The sequence below is a fragment of the Chlamydotis macqueenii genome, chromosome 28 (genome assembly GCF_036417535.1).
Source record: "Chlamydotis macqueenii isolate bChlMac1 chromosome 28, bChlMac1.mat, whole genome shotgun sequence".
NCBI classification, from domain to species: domain Eukaryota; kingdom Metazoa; phylum Chordata; class Aves; order Otidiformes; family Otididae; genus Chlamydotis; species Chlamydotis macqueenii.
In genome coordinates, this window is record NC_141583.1 from 1,275,680 (window position 1) to 1,296,007 (window position 20,328).

At 51.7% G+C, this 20,328-nt stretch overlaps 1 protein-coding gene across 1 annotated transcript; it reads right to left on the minus strand.

The window, feature by feature from the left end:
- Positions 1-261: 261 nt before the first annotated feature.
- On the minus strand, positions 262-20,317 carry COPA (coat protein complex I subunit alpha). Its single transcript, XM_086768139.1, has 33 exons — positions 20,211-20,317; positions 19,956-20,069; positions 18,904-18,977; positions 18,531-18,611; positions 18,165-18,241; positions 17,753-17,862; positions 13,268-13,377; positions 12,651-12,750; positions 12,232-12,367; positions 11,725-11,807; positions 11,100-11,250; positions 10,630-10,696; positions 10,448-10,523; positions 8,341-8,423; positions 7,427-7,566; positions 6,478-6,563; positions 5,956-6,094; positions 5,501-5,663; positions 5,243-5,389; positions 4,776-4,965; positions 4,539-4,634; positions 4,097-4,185; positions 3,738-3,861; positions 3,390-3,479; positions 3,191-3,300; positions 2,948-3,025; positions 2,783-2,851; positions 2,417-2,553; positions 1,870-2,056; positions 1,678-1,788; positions 1,322-1,483; positions 1,034-1,228; positions 262-817 (listed from the first exon to the last, which is right to left on the minus strand). Exons 1-33 carry the CDS (start codon positions 20,248-20,250, stop codon positions 758-760), a joined length of 3,675 nt encoding a protein of 1,224 aa, XP_086624265.1. The 5' UTR covers positions 20,251-20,317; the 3' UTR covers positions 262-757.
- Between the last annotated feature and the right edge of the window lie 11 nt (positions 20,318-20,328).

The following is a 20,328-nucleotide window of genomic DNA, read 5'->3' on the forward strand; positions in this document are numbered from 1 at the left end:
TGTCCAAGTCCTAAGTTCTGCTTCTCCACTGGTGGGAGAACCCGCGTGTTCTCACCCTTAGCACTGCCAGAAGCGACGATCCGCCCGGCTTTCCCGATCCTCCAGCCCGTTAGGCACCACGGGGAGCGGTGCGGTAACACTAAAGGGAACAAGCACGCAAGGTAAACGCAAAGACAGGGCAAGGGGGAAGGTGAAAAGAGGCAACGAAATCTCATCTTCTATCTCAGCGAGAGCAACCGAGCCACAAAACAGGAAGAGCAAGACGGGCAATTTACTTTATTCACGACAGAAGTTGATTATTTTCAGAAACGTTGCTAGGACAACAAAACAAAAAGGCAACACTAGCACTTAAACGTCGAGCTGCTCTCTCGCCACTTCCAAGGGGAGCGGAGAGAGGGAGAGGCTCTGCGCTGGCCCCGGTTCCAGACAGCGCCGCGCGGTCCGGGCCGCAGCAGCACCTCGGAGCTCCTCTTTCAGGAGCCCAGCGCCACAAGCCGGAGGAGTTCCTACAGAGCGCACTGTGTGGTAACCAGGCTCAGCCAGAGCCAGCCTTTGCCCTCCGGAAAAGATCTGCCTTGAGACAAAGGTACACAGAAATTTAATATTAGCTGGATCAGGGAACAGAAGTGCAGGTTACTAGGACTTGGAAGCAGTTGAAGACTAAAAGCTGGAAGGGTGGGAGGTGAAAGTTTCCACCCCGCGCTGTGAAACAAGACCGTTGCCCTCCGATCTCGCACCTCCCTAGGACACACGTGGTCTAGCGGAACTGAAGCGGGCTGATCCGCAGGCCGATGACGTCTTTGCCGATCTCCGTCACCTGAGGGATGAAAGGGAGATGATTAGCGCTCAAAAGCAACTCAACAGCCCAGCCCAGCTCCGAGCCGAGACAGTTCTGGAGAACGCACCGACATTCAATCTGGCCCAAAACCTACGCCGAGTTAGGGACAAGCAGCAGGGAAGCTGCTGGAGGGGATTCTCAAGGGAAATATCCCGGGTTAGGAGCGGGTGGTAGGAGAGGTTGAGGCTCCCTTACCGTAGTGACGCGGCAGATCTGCCCGCGGAACTCGGGGCAGTAGCAGGCTCCGCTGAGCGGACACTTCTCCACGGGTTTGCCGCGGTAGATGGGTCGGTAAGAGGCGGCGCAGATGTCAAAGGGGTTGTGCATGTCGTAGTTGAGCTGGTAGGTGTCGGTGGGATTCTTCTCGCACGCTGACAAGATCTTGCGAGTCTGCAAAAACCAGCAACCGCATTGAGCAGAGGGGCAGCTAGGAACAGGGTCTGCCGCAGCAGATGCTTCTGCCCACGCGCCTCACAGATGTACCTGCTGCGCCACCTCCGGCTTTGGACCCAGCTCCAGCAGCCGGCGGGCAAAAGTAGCAGCCGTCTTGAAGTTTTTGAGTTTGAAGAAGAGGTTGAGAGCAGTACGCAGCACCAAGATCATGTGGACGGGCTGCAGGTTGGAGTGGGTGAAATAGGCAGCCATCTGAATGAGGGAGAAGGAGGGACAGCAGGGATACAATCACTACCCCGGCCTGAAAACGCTGCCAGAAACCCCTCCCAGGTAATCACTGCTACTTTGAAGGGGGAAATTCAGGCAGAATTCAGGATTCCCAATTCAACTCGAAGGCTACTTCCCCCTCATCTCCCTCAGAGGGAGGAAATTCACAGTTTCCGTACCTCGCAGATTCGCTTCTGCTGCTCCAGGGTCTCTTTGGGCAGCTTCTTCCGCTCAGTCTCCATGGAGAGTCCTACGATATACTCCCGGCAAATGGCGATCAGCTGCTGCGCCTTCAGAGAGAGACAGAGTCAGGCACTCGGCCTCCTCCCCGCCGAGCGCGCAGGCCACGCACAGAAGAGCCTGCCCCTCACCTCGGCAATCTCCTGCTTGTTGTCCACCACCAGCAAGGGCACGCTGAGCAAGATGGAGCGGAACTTCTCCACGGCCTCCTCAAACTTGCCGGCCGTAGTGAGCTGGTAGCACAGCTGCAGGCGCTGGATCAGGTCGTTGAGTTTCAGTCCAACGGCAGGGAGGGCATTCTTCAGGCCAGCTTCTTTCCTGGAGGCACCAAAGAGGGGTTCGGGGTACAAACAGGACCACCGCAGCAGCCAGCAGGAACACACACACCGTCAGCTCGACTGCAGCTCGTCAGAAATGTTTTGACCCAGGCCCACGCTGTTTTTCTTTGCCGGTAGCTTAGCACAAAAGACGTCTGTGCTTCGGTAATTCTGCCACCAACAATTCCCAGCTCTCTCTCCATTACTACAGGCTGGGAAGCCTGGCTTATTTTTCTACAGTGGCTTCCAGGTACCACTGTAAAAAAAAAACCACCCGTGGGTCTCCAGTACCTCAGCCCAGCTCTGACAGAGGCAGAGCGCAGGAAAAGAGCACGGAAAAGGAGCGAACCCGACTGCTCACCAGTTGCGATGCGGGTATCCGTACATGGCAGGGAGACATGGCAGGGCCTGGTAGGTCGTACGGCCACGGGCGTAGGTCTGCAGGAACAGCTGCTTGTAGGGTCCGAAGTTTGTTACTCCCACCTGGTCATGGAGGAGCTGAAAAAAAAAACCACATTGATCTGCTGAGGAAAAGTTGTCCAGGGCTGTACAAAGGCTGCACAGACATCACCCAGGCTCACAGCACCTCTTATTTTATACCCAGATAAAACAACGCACAAAATAATTCACTAAAGGACGCAAAACAAAGCTTCAGACTGGATGAGGGACAAAAATACGCGGAGAGAAGGACACAGCCTCTTCCCTAGAAACTCCAGGGGAAACTTACTCTCATTGCTGTCTCAAAGGAGCCTGCCAGAATGTGGTCAACGGGAAGCTGCGAATTGTTACACCACACCTACAAGAACAGAAGGGAAACACAGACAAGAGGAATTTAAAAACAGAAGCATCAAAGCTGAAAGTTTCTGAGAACGACAAAGACTTGTGCCGTTACCTGAGCCGGGCTGGTGCCCTTGGTGGGTGGCACAAAGAATCCGTCCTCCGCTGCTCCGGCTGGACCAGCAGGAACATCCTGGGGAGCACACAGAGCAGGGGTTACTGGGGAAACTGCCAGCACTCAGATGAAATCAGAGCTGGCCACGGCTGCGGTGACGAAGTCTCTGAAGAACCCCAGAACACATTTCCCCCCATTGGTCATTGCCTTCCCAATTAACTGGGCTACTCAAAAGCCTCTTACCAGTTCAGGGGGAAGATCCAAATCTTCTTCGACTTCCCATCCACCTCCTTCTTCCTGCCCTTTACCTAGGCCTTCCTCTCCAAAGCCTTCTCCAGCATCCACAAAGCCATCTGCACGGAGGGGGCAGGGGGGAAACAGTCAGAGCTGTACACAGGCACACACGTACACCTCTGTGAGAACAACTCTTGGATTCCCTCACCTTCATCCAGCTGCAACTCTGCATCTTCTCCCCAGCCTTCGGTGCCAACAGTGTCGATATCGATATCGGCAGCCAGGGCTCCCCCTTTCCCTACAAAAAAAGGTGTTCAGCAAAGAATTAGGTTAGGCCAGCACCCTCCCCTCCGATTGCCAAGTCCCATTTTGTGCCAAAAAGCCAAAGTTTGGAGAGATTTGCCAAAGATGGCGCAAATGTCGAGCCGGATTCCAACCTCTGCTAGTAACACACAAAACACCTGAGGTTAACAGCACCAGCTCGGGAGCCACGGAGACAAATCTCTCCACCCTGCACGCCTCAGCTGAACGCGACTTTCCAGGCGCAAAGCAATACCTTTGCTGGCAATCGTTCCTTCGAAGAACCCCTTGGAGACCGTCAGCAACGGCCAGTTGGTATCCAGAGGCATGACGGGAGCAGGAGGCTGCAGCAGCTTCGCATCGTGATCGATGTCAGGAATCTGAGCAGACAGCAGCAGAAACCAGTTCAAGGCCCAAGGAAAGAGGAAATCCCAATCTCTGGCCTCCCCGCTTCCCAGTGGGACACTCTCAAGCCTGGTAAGAGGTGACTGGAATGGAGATGGTCCCTCCCTCCCAGAAAGGAGCTGCCACACTAACACCAGATCCCACTGCCATCTTCTTCCCAAACTCCAGAGCTCTCGTAACAAAGTGGGAAGCACTAATCAGTTTGCTAACCGTTTCTTTTTCAGGATCAAATGTTTCCTTCAGGCTTTCAGCTTCTTCATCCAGCCCATGAGTCGCAGCCGTGAGATAGGCCAGGGATTCTGCAATGAGACAGAGCTAACGTGAGCGCGTGTTCTTCACTGCCTAAAAGAAAGAAAACTTCTCGCACCAGCACGCGTGGCCACAATGTCACACAAGATTAGCAGCAGACCAAGGTGTAGAATCACTTGGTTCAAAGCTTGGATGTGCAGGAAACGGACCATTTGAACACGCTCTACAGCTGATTCAGGTCTCCTGTCGATATCCTAGCTCTTGGGTTACCTTCTGCTCACCTGATTCAGGTTCTCGGGTAAGGGATTACACTGATCTGCCTCCAGAAATCATTGTTCACCCCAACAACCTCTCCAGCTTCCCCCCAGCCCACAGGGACAAACGTTAGTCTGGTATTACTCACTCTGCCCACAGTTCTTCAGGATCCTCACTCTCTCGGCCACATCTCCCAGATACAAGGCATTCTGGTAGTGGCCACTCATATCTTTACGGATCTCAGCTAAACCAAAAGAAAAAAAAAAAAAACAAGTCACAATAGCTTTGCTCTTCTTGGTCTCTGCTGTGATGCCGCTCATTCCCTCTGGGAATGACACTCGGATCCTCTTATCTCATTCTCCGTTGCCATCACCCTGGCACTCACCTATCTTCATCATCTTCCGAAGCTTCTCCAGATTGCCAGTGATGAGATAGAGGAAGGAGAGCTTATCAAAGTTCTTGGTGCGCTGGTAGCACATCTCCACAATCTGGTGATTTCCTTGCAGCAATGCCACTTCTCCCAGTTTCTCCCAGCAATTCTTGTCATCCAGAGCTTTGGCTGCTTCCAGAGCAATCTAACAAGAGAAGTGACACAGTTAGGAAGGCTTTGCAGAAAGCACTTTTCTCTGCAGGCTTCCATTGATAATATCCACAACGAGAAGCACGGGATCACAAGGATCACTGCGCTAAATCATTCCTCCAGCTGAGGGCCTGCGCCTCAGCAAGGCTGCTGTCACGCTCCACTCCATTTCTCTCAACTAATAATTCTTCTTCTCAATCCTTGCAGCAAAAAGTAAAGTTTGCAAGCGCTGCCCCAAAGGACACGCCTTTCTCGCAGCGCCACCTGCTCACCTCAATGTTGCCACACTCCAGCGCCAGGCTGAAACGGGTCTTCTCATCCTTGACAAAGTGCAGGGCCACCTCTGGGTAGCCCTTCTTCTGCAGGTAGGCAATGATGGACTGGCCCACCAGCTTAGCATTCCTCACCATGTGCAGCACCTGCAAGGAAAAGGCACGGGCATTGAAGGTGACACCACCACTTGCGAGGGACTTCCCTTGACCCTCAGGTATGGGTCAAGGAAGAGCGCAGGGTTTCTCACGTCTCCTCACCTCATCGTACTTCCTGTTGATCAACGCCAGCTTGAATTTGAATTCGGTGGGATCAATCGTGAGGACCCTGGGGCGGCACTCTCTGTCCAGGCAGTACACATTGTTCCCCTTCACGCGAGTAACGTAGATCGGCAGGTCCAGGGTGCGGATAATCCCGTGATCCCTACGCCAACACACAGCACACGCGTGATGCGCACGCCAACGCATCCGCACGACCACATCCCCTCCTTCAAAGGAGGCTCAGCGCTCTCCGCGTTATTTCAGCCTGCATTACAAAAGCAAGCCCCGGTCAGACGAGCAGCGCAGCCACCCAGCCCAGCGGTAAAATACCGGCGCACAGGGATACAAACGTACCTGTCTTTGGGTACATCCATAAAAAAATAAAATAATAAATACTAAAAGAATTCAAGTGCCGTTTCACGAGCACCAGCTCAGCGTACGACTCCCGGACTCACCCGGTGGTGACGGCGTATTTGATGTGATTGCTGGTGGTGTAGATGAAAACACCGCTTTCATCCCAGGCACCGCTCTTGACACGGATGTTTTCGTGGATGTTACACAGCGATTCCAGCTTTCTGTTGCAGATCATGATGGCTGGAGAGAAAAGCCAGATGAAGTAAGGCTAGGGAACCCTCTGCTGTTACACATCTGCCTCTGTACGATGGCTTCTCTCCTCCACAGCAACAGGAACTACATTCAGAGCGCCAGACGCTAAGGAGATGATGGCAACCACCACTAAGCCATCACCCTCTGTTTTATGGGGTTGGCTGGATCATTTTAAGGAGCACACGAGGTCCTCTGCTTTACAGCCTTGCGGAAGAAAGACAACAGCAGGGCCCACACTGCGAATGTTTTCAGCTGCACCTTCATCGCTCACCATGGCGCTGAGCGGTTTCTCTCACAGGGACTCCATTCCCAACCATGGAAGGAGCCGGTGTGCACTAGGATCCAGGTGAAACACTGCACCCCCTGCTTACCATGCTTAGCCAGCAGAGCCACGTGGGACATGTCAGCCGACCAGATGACGTATTTCACCTTGGAGATCTTCACCGAGGCCAAAGTTCTGGGAAAGGACAGCACTGATATCAGAGAGACGAACAACATCCCTCCACAGCAAGCTCTACGATCAACCTCTGTACCATAACTACCAGCGCCCGACAGCCTGAACCCAGTTTGCAGATGTTCTGAAGCCCCTTTTTGCCACCCTGGAGCTACAAAACCATGAGGCAGAACAGAATGTCTCTGCGGTCCAAACCTCTCTCCGTACCTGTGCAACCACAAATAGATTTGGGTGACAACTGACTTCAAAACCTGGATTTCTGAAGGAGTTTTAGGGATAGACTTAACGGAACGAGGGAAATGAGGTATTTCCAAGCAGCATTTGCATTGTTTCATTTACCTGGAACTTTCCCAACTAGAACGACAAAGGCATACAAATAATGAAGTGAGGCAAATTCTGCGACCACATCTATCTGCAGATAATCCAGAACCTCCTCAAGCCTACAAAGATGGCCAAAAGCACCAACCCCTCCCCTGTTTCTTTGCGGCTAACACGTCTACCAGCACAAACACGCTGCAGATATAAACCTCAGGGCCGAGACATTAGGCAAGCTTCGCTTGATTGAGTCTGGGTTTTTTGATTTCTCTCCACTTTTACAGCACCCGTTTCTGCAGTCACGGGATTTACAAGGGTACAGCATGCATCTCCCTGGGATGAGTGGCACGATGCCCGCAGCATAAATTGCACCTTGGCTGTGTTTCTGCTCTGCTCTTCCTAACAGTTGTTAGCCATGGCTTGGATCAGTCTGACGCAGCCTGCAGCTGACGCTAAATTCTGGAGGGCATTAATAGCCATTACTTGTCCCCAGAGGGCACACGCCGGCAGGATCAGGATATTAAAACTTCTCCCGGCAGACGGGATCTTACCGCTTCTGCTGCACGTCAAAGAGGGTGATGGAGTCTGCGTCTCTCAGTAACAGGTTCCCCGTGCCAGCGTAGAAAATCTCATCACAGTTCGGCACCTGCACCTTCTTCGTGATCTCGTTCTTCAGGTTTTTGATTAGGATCTGCCATTGGATGAGAGGAAATGTCACAGCACAGGACAGTTAGGTAGATTCTACAGAGAAATTTAGGATTGTTTTAACTCAGAATTTTTGTATAGCTGAACCTCAGTACCAAGAAGCCAAAATAAGAGCCGCAGCCTTTCTCGAAGCACAAAAAGACTTCATGCTGCTAGAAAACCCAACTACAAATTTGCCAGGCTGCAGACACGGTGTATCCTTTCTTTTCAGCCCCCCTGCTGTCATCGCTAGCGGCGAATACAGCTCACAAAAAACAAACAAACAAACAATATCCTGCTTGGGGCAAAGAGCAAGACTTGTCCTCCCCTTCACATCACGTAAATTCAAGAAGGGAAAACTTTCCGTTACTGTCTTTCCCCTTCCTTCTCCTGTTGCACTCCATAAGTGAGAACAAAGCTTTCTGGAAACCTCACCCATGCTGTCACCACCTCCCCATTTCTTCTACGCTGTGAAAGTGACCTGGGTGGCTTCACAGCCCGGTTCTTGTCAGCTTTCCCTCCTCAACTCACCTGCTGGAGCACGTTAGCAACCGGGCTAACACTTACCGTCAAAGAAGCTGAATAACATTTCAACTTATTACATTTTCACTGTGTTACACCTCTTTGTGTCTGTCCGCAGCCCGCTCTCTGACAACGCTTTGCCAGTTTACTCCGATCTCCGACAATTCTGCTAACCCAGCCTCCCCGCGTTCCGCCTGCGTGCCTCCAAACGACAGCGCGCCCCGTGAAAAAGACGACCCTACGAAGCCTGTCACCTTACCGAATGCATGCGATCCAGGACTGCGAAGCGGTTCCGAGCCACCCACACAGCTGTTAGCCCGGAAGAACGCTTCCCTTCAGGGGCTAGGGAGAGCGAAACGCAGGCAGTGATTAAACCTCTGGCAGGCTCTTACGGCAACGCATTACTCAGTCTTGTTTGATCCCACCCTGGCTGTTGTAGCTGCTTCCTACTAATTCATGTTTAACCCGAGGCGACGCGCAAGACTCGTTTCCTCCCTCCACGTCCTTTCAAATCTCAGCGTGGCCAGCGCCAGCCCCTCTCTCCAGCCAAGGCAGAAGACAAGCGGCTGGCTGCACCGCCAACGCCACCGCTTGGCGCCGAAGCGGGCCATCCCGGGGCGACAGCGCCGTCTGTCAAGCTAACGAGCAGAGCCTTGCCGGCCAAACGAACCGAGCGGCGAGGGTCTCGGCTTCAATGTAAGCCCCCCTCTCTCTCCCTCCTGCAAAGGGATGTAACGAGCTGGAGGAGAAAAGCTGCGCTCGCCGCAGCACGCAGCTGCTCTCCCGCTTTTCAAACGCCAATACAAACAGAGTGCTCGGCACGTCGGACAGCACAGAAGGAGCAGTGCTGCAGGATGCGCTCCGGCTGCGGAGACGGCTTTTTGCAGCAGCGAAAGGGAACAGGGAAGTGAAGCGAGAGCACTGCTGCTATTTCGGTAAAATAATTTTTTTTTTAGGTCTCAGCCTCTTTTCTCACCAGTCCTGCTGCTCAGTATGAGAGTTTTTGGAGACACGCCATTTCCCCATGCACGGTGCTATTTGTGGCAGATCTACATCCTAACAAACGATGACTTAAACCCGCCTGCCTCGCCCCAAAGCCCTCAGTTACCACCCCACACAAGACAGACTTCCTGGAATTCAATTCCCAGCTCTGCCGGGGGTTTTCTGACGGCATTTGTTTTCCTGAACTCCACAACTCAGCATTTTGACTGGTTTTAAGTCTTTAAAGCAAATCAGACAGAAAATGATTGAAACATGCTACCCAAAGGACTGTTCAAGAGCAGCAAGCAAGCTTGGCTTCCCGTGTAGGTCAGGGAAATAAGCTGAAGGACACGAGGATGACAACTCCAAGGCACGTGTTACATACCTACATCACAGCCCTGGGACTATGTGTTGCAGATACAGCAGCTTGTTGGAGAAGGTAATTATCGACCCCTAGAATTTCATGCTGTTCTTGAAAACGCATTAAAAGGGCACGGTTTTCCCGAGGCCTCGGCATTTCTTCCTCTAGAGGCAGAGCAACCCCTTTCCTCATTTAAAGGGTCGCAAGCTGGGCGTACCCAGACAAGTCAGCTTTGAATGTCTCAAACAAACCAAGTATTTTCTATACATTCAGTATGTTTTATTGATATAAAGTGACTAAAAAGCTCCTTTTCTCTTTCTCTCCCCAAATATACCTGCTGACTGTACTCAGCAAAGAAATCTTCCCTTCACTAGACCCACAGAAATCAATAAATCTATGAATAAGCGAGCTGGATTCAATCTAACTCATCACTCCCCCTCATTTCAAAATCTTTACTGCCGTGACGACAGAGGCGGGAGGAACCAGCTGGAGTTTCAGATCCCAAATGGAGAAATAATTTTTTTTTTTCCCCCCTACATCATGTTTTGACTTGTAAATTGCACAAAACTGATGTGAAATTTGCCGAGAGGAAGAATGAATACTGGCACCCTGGCACCGTCACTTTTACAGCCGCTTTTCAGAGGATAAAACCTCTTAGAACAAAATATATCTGGTTAAAATCCATCTCTGCTGACAAGCCAGGAAGGCTGCCTGCTGCGTCGAAAGGGAAAACGGAAAGTTCCTAATAACAAAATTATAAAATATATATTTGTAGCAGTAAAAGTTTGGGATGAACATGAATTTTTCAAGTCAGTGTAGTATGACATAGAGAGCGGGACGCCTGCCAAACGACGTGTGCTGCAGGGGCACTGGGAAACACGGAGAAAGACTCCAACGAGAGAGGCTCAGAAAAATGAAGCTTTCTGGTATATAACACACACATGCACAGTTGGAGAGTGGAGGAGGGGACAGCTACACAGTAATAAACACTCACAAGGATTAATGGGAAATAAGAAATGCCTACCATCCGGATTCTGGGAGTCTGCATCCTTGGGAATGGTGTACAGGTCGTAAGTACTGTTCTCTAAGTTGCTAGCTCTCTGCAGAGAGGGGGGAAAAACTCATTTTGAGACAGAACTTCAGAGAATCGACGCGCACAGCCTCGTGGAAAGTTCTTCAGCTCATTACGCAGCAAAAGTGACTTACCGTGCAGAGAAGGACAGCGTTCTCAGCTGGGTTGTAGGACATGTTGAACACAGGGAACTTGGAACCACTGAGAGAGAGTAGCGAAGAAAAGAGAAAGTTAGAGTGGAGCAAGATTATTTCTACCAAAGCCACCTTCTGACAAATGCTCTTCATTTTCTGAACTATACCCAGTAGCAGGAAAGCTCAGATTTGATTAATTTCCTGAATCAAAACTTCTTGGAAACACTGTGAGAACATCAGCATTTCAGAAATTAAAGAGCCGGCATTTCAGTTTGAAATGTAAAACCAGTTTTAAAAGAAAAGTCTATTTACGCACTGACAAAAACTGATCTAAAAAAAATTCTTGGAGGCTTTGTAAGTTCATCTGACAGAAGAATCAGTTGAAACTGAGGGATGTGAATACAAAAATACGACCTGTCTGCAAGCGATTCGGGATACTGTAACGGGATACTGTAACACCCATCTCCTACCTTCGCAGCTGCATGACCGCAACGTCTTTGGAGCTGTTGAAATCGAGCTGGCGGAGGAAACGGTCCTTCACATAATACAGCATGTTTCCATGCACGGCATAAGCAGGCCTCTCACGCTCCAGTTTGAACACAATCATGCCGCCGTCATGGCCTGGGGAAAGGCAGGTGAGAATTCAAACACGGGAAATAAACCCCGTGTCTCTCCTCATTATGAAGACCAAGCCCTTCAAATAAAGAGTCAACAAAAATCATAACCAACGACTGCCAGCCACATCTGCTGCTCCTCAGCCTGACTGAATTCAGCGATTCACTTCTTCCCCAAGGTTTTCCACCCTTCTTTAGGTTTCCTAGCAAATCTAAGATCTGACACTCTTCTAGAAACACTTTGCCTTGCCGTCATGCGTTTCGTCGAGCTGCTTCTAGCTTTGAGCTGCAGCTGATACAACGAGACAGTGTTCCACTAAATAAGGTTCTTTTCCCCACGATATGTTTAATAAAAGCACCTGCAAGTCAGTGTGTTCTGCCAAGTCTGCTAACGAAAAGCAAATCGTGTATGGATTTCCTATATGGAATACCTTTTCTCTTCCCAGCGACCTCTCAGACACCCAGTAGGAGCTTTTTTTACCTGCAGCAAAGAGGTTGAGGTTGGGATGAGCAGCCAACACCCAAAAGCGATCGTGATCACGCCGAAAGGTCTGGACACCCGTGCTAAACGTGCAACAGAAGGAAGAGGGAACAGAAACAAAATTGAAACCTTGGTGTAAACTTCAGCTCCCAAAATGAAGATCTGAAGCTTTGACACACAGAACATCTCCAGCACTCGGCATGAGGAATCCACTGAGAGTTCCAAACACAGAGTCTTCTGTCAAATAATAGATTCTCATTTGACATGTTTGCAGCAGCAGTATCGCTAGCAAATCAGCCCTCTTCCACTTGCTTTCAGACAGCTACAAGTCTTGCGCTTACACGTTATCTCAAAGGGACAGAAAATGCAAAAAACATGACTTCAACTCATGAATTATCAAATACCAGCACTGATGTTCTAAGAACCGTTATTCAGTTTCCCTAAGAACAACTGTATGTGTAAAAACCTTCATAATACGATCGAGTCAGACACTTGATGAGCACTAACCGTTTAGACATATCCCAGACACGGATGCTCTTGTCCTCCGAATTGCTGAGGATGAGCTCCTGCCGCGGGTGAAAGACGGCGCACGAGACGTTGTTGTAATGCCCCCGGCAAGTGTCGACCTCCCAGGCCTTCGATTCTAACCAGAAATGGAGAATTCCATCAGTGTGTATTCAAAAAACTTCAGAGTCAAGTTTTTCTACTCCTACAAGCTTCTGCTCAGCAGTGTGTGCAAACCAAAAGAAGCTAGAAGTGTTTGCGAGAGAACTGAGCTCTCAAATTGCAAAAGCCAATGCTGCTTTGGATTATTTACCACCCTATCATACAAAGCGTAAATTCCCTCCAGCCTGGAGAGGTTCAAACAGAAATTTCAGCTCTTCAGCCCCTTCTCCCTGAGGGCTCCTCCTGGAGAATCCCCTTACCGTTCATCCGCCAGATCTTCACTTGCCGATCATCAGCTCCCGACACGATCAGCGGCATTGTGGGGTGGAAGGCAGCCCAGTTCACCCCACGATCATGGCCCTACAAAAAAAAACCAAAACAAAAACAACCCAGTCACTTGTGACTTGCACCAGGCTGCTCATACCGAACGCTTACAGGCAGTGAGATTACAGATGCCAGCAATAAGAAGCTCTGGATATTGTTCTCCACCAGCAGAGCAAAGCCGAAGCTCGGCAGCAGAGCAGCACCACTTCCCAGCTTTAACAAGCCGTTACAGAAGGCTGGCTCTTCCATAATCTCCTCCGTCGCTCCCAGTAATGCAAAGTAATAACATCTGCTATTGAACTGAGCTTTTGGCTGCACAGAGAAAGCCGTATCTGTTTGGTTACAGTGCAAACATCTCCAGATTTGAGATTGTACACTTGGAAAAAGTAATGCCATAATCTACAAAAGCACGTAACTCCTCAGAGCCGGCTCAGGTGTTGCAACTCTTTTTCCCTCTGCTGTTTTTCCAGGCTTTTAGAGCATCATTTGTGTCCGAGATTTCACTAAATAAATCCAAAAAAGGCTGTATCACACACACACACTGACACCGTACCTCAAGAACGTGCTTCACCACGGCATCTGTTGTCCCAAACAAATCCACTCCCGTGATTCCCCTGACATCCGATTCCACAGCTCCAGGGGACAGGTTCTTCTTCCTTAGGCCTTGGGGGAACAAGAAGCAGGGGTGGAGGAAGCAAAAATTATATTGTCAAGACAGTGTTTCTAATTGAACAACGAGTCAAGGGCTCTCTCGTGCTGCTTACACACATCTTCTGGTGGAAACCGGGAACTTGAAGGAGGGTGAGAAACATACAGGACTCCCTTCCACCTCCTCCCAAAGCAGGAGCTCAGATCAGACACACCAAAAGGAACGCCTGCGGCGCAGCGAATCGTGCGAAGGATCACCTCAGCTCCCCGGGATGCAGACAGCGGCACCTCAGCACAGAAGGACTGACACATTCCGATTCCTCCCTCCCTCTGCTAAGCTGAGCTCGCGCTTTTCAGAGGACTCTCACCCCTGCCACTTCAATGACCTCTTGGTTATGGATTTGGACAATCTGCCTGGACATGAAACATTTTCAGGAGCCAAAACTATACAGAATAAAGCCTGTTCCTGATTCTGAAGAAAACTACGTCTTCCAAGTTCAGAGAGACCTGTATCGGCTACCCTTCGTTAAAATCCAATGGGACACAGCAGGGAAACTGAGAATCAAAAAAAGCTCCTCCTCCAACAGTGCACGGGGAAAAGATACACAGAATACTTGGAAACAAACCCTAGAACATATGCTTCTCCGTTTTGCCCAAGGATGCGATCACAGAACGTATCAAGGAAAAGAAAAAACAGTCTAAGATAAAGCAGAACTGCACTGGCACGGATGCTAATGGAGAGGGAAGCGTAACAAGAAAACAAACAACGCTGAAGACACAAAATATTATTTCCTTGTTGTGATTCTGATTTTCAAACTCCTCATGGATTCACAGCTCTCCAGCAAAGTTAGTCTAAGGACACCGACGTGTCAGGCAGTGTCTCATGGCAAAGCACAACCGCCTGGCGCACTGAGGACAGTCCGGGTAGCGGTGAAGGACTTCAACGGCTGAGCAGATAATTCTACACAAAACACCCCAGAAAGGAGGAATAAAACACACGTAATCCAAGAGAGGTGAGTGAAGAAACACAAGACTTTCGGAAGAGAAAATACTTGAGCCTTCGACAGGCCAGCGCAACAGGACTGGGACACAAGTGGAAAATTTCTGGTGTAGCTGCACAAATCGAGAGGCAAGGCAGGACACTCACAGAACACACCAGCCTCCTGTGCTGCCCTGGGGAGGGAACGGGGCCAGAGAAGGGACTGGCAGCAGAAAGGCAGAGATTAGGCATTCTGTTAAAAACAACCCTGAAAAGAAGCCTCAGCTCCACATGCACGCGAGCGCTCAGGAGAAGAGCTATTAAAACAACCAGAGTAAAGGGGCAACGTGCCAACTGCGGACAACAAGCGGCGAGTTAGGAGAGAAGGAAGAAGCCAGACGGTCCTTTGCAAATTCTCTTCTTCAGCAGAAACTAAAGAGGGCTCTTGGGTACAGACTCTTCAGGTGCCAGGCTTGGGTTCCCCCCTGTCCCTGTAATCCATCCGCATCCAGCGGATAATTAGAGAAGCGCAGCGGAGGCTGAAGTTGGACCCAAGTTTTTGCCAACCATCAGCATCCATCCACTGAGGGTGCGCAGGGAGAGGCACCCCAGGTCTGCAGCCACCTGGGGACTCTCCGCTCAGCTCCTCCCTGTTCCAGGGCTTCCCAACACTGCCAGCCCAAACCCTCGCGTGCTCACCCAGACGGACTGAACAGAGCCCTGACGGAATATGGGAGCTTCCTGCCAAGCATCAGACATGGACATTTGCCAACCACGAGGAAGGTCACACAGGAGCTGGTGCGTGGTGTTAGAGCGCACACAAAAGCGCTCCGATCAGCGCAAGAGCGCTAACGCCCTCCTCCAGGGTTAATAATTCTAAAGAGGCAGAGAAAATCAGATTCTTTCGTAGTTTCCGCAGGTTAGTATCAGCATCACAAGCAAGGCCTTCATTCCACAGCGCAGGTGAATAATACAACGCAAGCGTTCATGCATTTTAATTAAAGATAACAACTGCATTCACACAGTCTCTCTCGGGAGAGTAACACAAACCAGACCCTTGAACCCTGAGCGCACTGGTTTTGCGCTGAAGATCCTTCACTGGCAGGTTTCAGACCCAGGCGTGCTGTCTGTCTAGGAATTCAAAAACCACAGGGCCATCCTCCCACTCCGGTGCCCAGTCTGGGTCACACTCCTCACCCCTCAACACGCTCTGCTGAGGCTGGCAGTTTCGGGAGGAGGATTTTGCAATGTGACCTTTAAACTTCCTTAAAGGCATCAAAGAACCGCGCTCATAATCCCAAAACCTGCTGAGAAAAATTCCCTCTGCTGTCAGCAGAAGCCGCAAGCGAACAGCAGCGCTCAGAGCTAAAAGCTCGCCATCAAACGACGCTCTCTACGATGAGGATTGGGATTATGTGCGCAGCAGACATCAGCCAAAACGGGGAAATAACCCTTCCCAGCCAGAACAGAACCTTGCTGAGAACACAGGTAATTCTGAGGAAAAAATGAGGAGTGGAATTCTCTTTTGAATCCGCTTCTCATCTCGCTGTGGGTTTTTCCACACACTGGTATTCTCGCAGCGTCGTGGCTGGCGGGAGCGACAGCTGAGTCAATAATTCAGCGTGTCTCCCAAACCCCTCATCAGTCGAGGAGGAAAAAAAAAAAAAAAAAAAAAAAAAAAAAAAAGGTCTGTGCTATCTCCAAACCAATTTGGCAGCTGGAACTCTGCTGAGAGAGAGTGTGTTTGCGGGAGAACGCAGCAGCGTGCTGGCAGAAGAGCAGTTAAACTCCCCGTGCTGGCAGCGCAGAGAGGGGGACAGGGTTTAAACGAGCAGGACCTCCTGTCCCCAGCCCCGGCTGTTGACACAGCCGGCCGCGTCTGAGCGTGTGCTACAAACAACGTGGCGTGCCCAACCAAAACTGCAACGGCGAGAGCGGCAGGTCGCGTGAGCTCTGTCTCTAGCGCAGGTTGTGTTGGAACGTCAGCAGCGCTGCCCCCTTCTCCCTCCCACCAGTCCCTCATAGAATCATGAAATGGTTTGGGTTGGAAGGGACCTTAAAGCCCACCCAGTCCAACCCCCCTGCCAGGAGCAGGGACATCTCCAACCGGATCGGGTTGCTCAGAGCCCCGGCCAACCTGGCCTGGGATGTTTCCAGGGATGGGCATCCACCGCCTCGCTGGGCAGCCTGGGACAGTGCTCCACCACCCTCAGTGAAAAAATTTTTTTCCTAATATCTAATCTGAATCTCCCTCCCTCTGTTTTGAACGGCCTCTCCCCACCTTCCCTGCAGCCCCCTTTGGGCACTGGGAGCCGCTCTCAGGTCTCCCCGGAGCCTCCTCTTCTCCAGGCTGAACAGCCCCAGCTCTCTCAGCCCGGCCTCACAGCAGAGCTGCTCCAGCCCTCTCAGCATCTGCGTGGCCTCCTCTGGACCCTCTCCAACTGGTCCATGTCCTTCTTGTGTTGGGGGCTCCAGAGCTGGACGCAGCGCTGCAGGGGAGGTCTCACCAGAGCGGGGCAGAGGGGCAGGGTCCCCTCCCTCGACCCCCTGCCCACGCTGCTGGGGTGCAGCCCAGGGTGCCGCTGGTTTCTGTGCCGCAAGGGCACATTGCCGGCTCATGTTGAGCTTCTCATCCCCCATCTACCTTATCTCCATCTAGTATTTTCTTTATTTCTAGCTTTTCCTTTAGGCCTCATCTCATTCCATTAAGTCACCTCATGGCCCAGCTATCACTAAGAAATGGCGAAGATATCAGCAAAGTACTTTGGAGTTTAGACTTGCAACTCCTGCTCTGATCTTTAGGCCACACTTCACGTTAGGAAACAGATGAGCAGACTGAAAACCGGGAACAAATTCCTAACAATATCTCCCTGTCAACACCCACAACTAGGCTACCAAAAAAGAAAAACCACCCCCAAACCCAAACTCTACCCTTTTTGCAATCCAGACAGAGGCCTTTTCCTCTTTCTCTCCGAATAAATGACTTACTGCTGCCTCTAAGAGTTTTGAAAGGAGATAAAGGTGGCCCAGAAATTCCTAAAACCCTTTTACAAGCCTGGCACGGCTGCAGAGCTGAGCAGCTGACGACGCTGCGTCCCTTCTGACGGCAATACTCGTTGCCTACGCCGGCTACAAAACCAGACCGGGAGATCAGGCTGCAGCCTCCACCTTCAGAGGGTTTTTTGGCTGCACAACGCTACAGCTCACCTCATCAGCCAGCATCCTACAGCTCCACGGACACCGAGGGGAACAGGTCCCTGTCAATAAGGATTTTTAATTTTCTGCCTGAGATTCCTGCAGTCTTCCCGCTCTCAGACCTGAGCCGCTGTCTCCCGCCTCGCTCGGCTCTCAGCCGTTGCAGTTTCGAAGCGGGCTTTGCCAGCGGGCGCCGCCTCGGCCTGCGCAGCTCACCAGAAATATCCCAAACGCGCACAGTCTGATCCAAGCTGGCTGACACTACCAGGTCCTCGGAGGGGTGGAACTGGGCGCACATCACATAGTGGTTGTGTCCTGTCAGCACGCTACAACAAAAAGGGACAGAGAACGCCGTTTAAACGTAGGGGCTAGGAACACACATTCCAGTTTGCACCAATATTTTAACTTCAAAAAGCTTTTCAAGCAAACAACAGGTGAATTTACGATTACAAGTCTAGCGGCACCAGAATAAACCAGTAAAAGACAGCACTGACATAAATATTCGTAACCGATCAGTTCTGTCCGTTCTGTTCCTCCAACCAAGCACAGCTGAGGCTTGAAAACTCTAGACGAAGACAGCTCCCCCCCAAACCACGCCGTTATTTTTTCAAGCGCTCCTTGATTTTACCAAACGCAAGTTCTGGACTGCCAGTTCCAAACCCGAATGGTCTGGTCGTCAGAAGCACTCAGGATCCAAGGATATTCCTAAAAAAACAAAGCGTTCCGTGTACGAAGCAAGGCACACCCCAGACGTTCCCTCCCCACGTGGTATTTTCCAGGAATGACCCTTTTTAAATCTTATTTAAGCTCCTAGAGCCAGAATTTATGCCTCTGACACCTCTAGAGAAGGCCACCCTATCTGGAGCACCCTCGTGCCAGTAACCCCGGCGCTATTTCTCTAGCGAAGATTCCCGCCCCGGGAAGCAAAAGAGAATCCTTGCGCGCGCGAAGGGAGCGGGGGCCCGTGGGCGGGGGAAGCAGGAGAGCAGCTTACGTGGTGGAAGAAGGTGGTGCGGATATAATCCAAGTGCCCCAGCAGCGTGAAGAGACACCGGCGCAATTTGTAATTCCAGACCTGTGCAAGACACGGAAGCGGAACGACAACAGTAGGTGCCACTGCCCGCTACGCGTTTCAGCTCAGCTACAAGCCTCTCTTCCACTTTAAAATCTTTTTTTTTTTTTAATGCAAGCAACAAAGGGACTTCACCTCGCTCCAGTTAACTCCAACGTCAACCGGACAATGGCAATCCCCAGACACTACACGCACCCACCCACGCTCCTTCCTGTCTTTTCACAGGTTTGTTCGCGCGTTGCCTTCCCTGGATGATGCCTTTTAGAGAACAGGAGCTAAAAGGGGAAAATTTTACCTTGATTTTGTAATCATCACCTCCGGAAACAAAGAGAGGCTGCTGCTTGTGGAAATCAATGCCTCGAACGGGTCCTACGAAGAGGAAGAGCGGGTTGGACGCAAAAAGGTGGCCGACAGCCGCCGCAGCCCCCCCCGTAACACTCAGAAACTACAACTTGCGTTCCTCCTCGCTCCCGTTGCTGGCGACAAACTAAGAGCTTCGAAGCAACATCAAAAAGTCACGTAACAGCCCGAGATCCTGCTCCCAAACCCGCTCCCTTCCATCAGGACGCCAGCAGCAACCCATCACAAATCACAGAATCACAGAATGGTTTGGGTGGGAAGGGACCTCAAAGCCCACCCAGTCCAACCCCCCTGCCAGGAGCAGGGACATCTCCAACCGGATCAGGTTGCTCAGAGCCCCGGCCAACCTGGCCTGGGATGTTTCCAGGGATGGGGCATCCACCGCCTTGCTGGGCAGCCTGGGCCAGTGCTCCACCACCCTCAGTGAAAAAGTTATTTCCTAATGTCCAATCTGAATCTCCCTCCCTCTATTTTGAGACCAGGACCCCTTGTCCTGTCACACCAGGCCCTGCTGAAGAGTCTCTCCCCACCTTTCCTGCAGCCCCCTTCGGGCACTGGGAGCCGCTCTCAGCTCTCCCCGGAGCCTCCTCTTCTCCAGGCTGAACAGCCCCAGCTCTCTCAGCCTGGCCTCACAGCAGAGCTGCTCCAGCCCTCTCAGCATCTGCGTGGCCTCCTCTGCACCCTCTCCACCAGCCCCACGTCCTTCTGCTGTTCGGGGCTCCAGAGCTGGACGCAGCGCTGCAGGGGGGTCTCCCCAGAGTGGAGCAGAGGGGCAGAATCCCCTCCCTTGCCCTGCTGCCCACGCTGCTGGGGTGCAGCCCAGGGTGCTGTTGGCTTTCTGATCCAGGCCCTTCAGATCTGTACTTACAAGCTCACTTTCACACCAGAAACAAACCAGTGCTCCACTTTATTCACCTGCAACACTCAGAGCCCAACAAACCACTCCTCGCCCCCGAGCAGGTCCCAGCACCCCCCCCCCCCACTGACCGTCGTGCTCATCGAACTTGTCGATGAGGGTGCACATCCGATAATCCCACAGCTGGATGACGCCATTGTGCAGGCTGGTGAGGATCCACGGCCTCTTGGGGTGGAAGCTGAGCCCTGCCGAGGGACGGAGATGTGGCCGCCAGGCCTCCGCACACCCGGGGGCCCAAAAACCCGCAGCGGCCCTACGGAACCGCCCGCCCCCTCCCTCTCCGCGGGCCCCCGGGGGCTCCCAGCACAGCCCAGTCCCGCCATTACCCTTCACCCGGGCCGATTTGGTCTCGAACTTGGTCAGCATCGCCCTCCGCCGCCGCCGCCCTCAAGCCTCCACGTCGGCGTCCCGGAAGTGTCCCCGATGACTTCCGCTTCCGCCCAC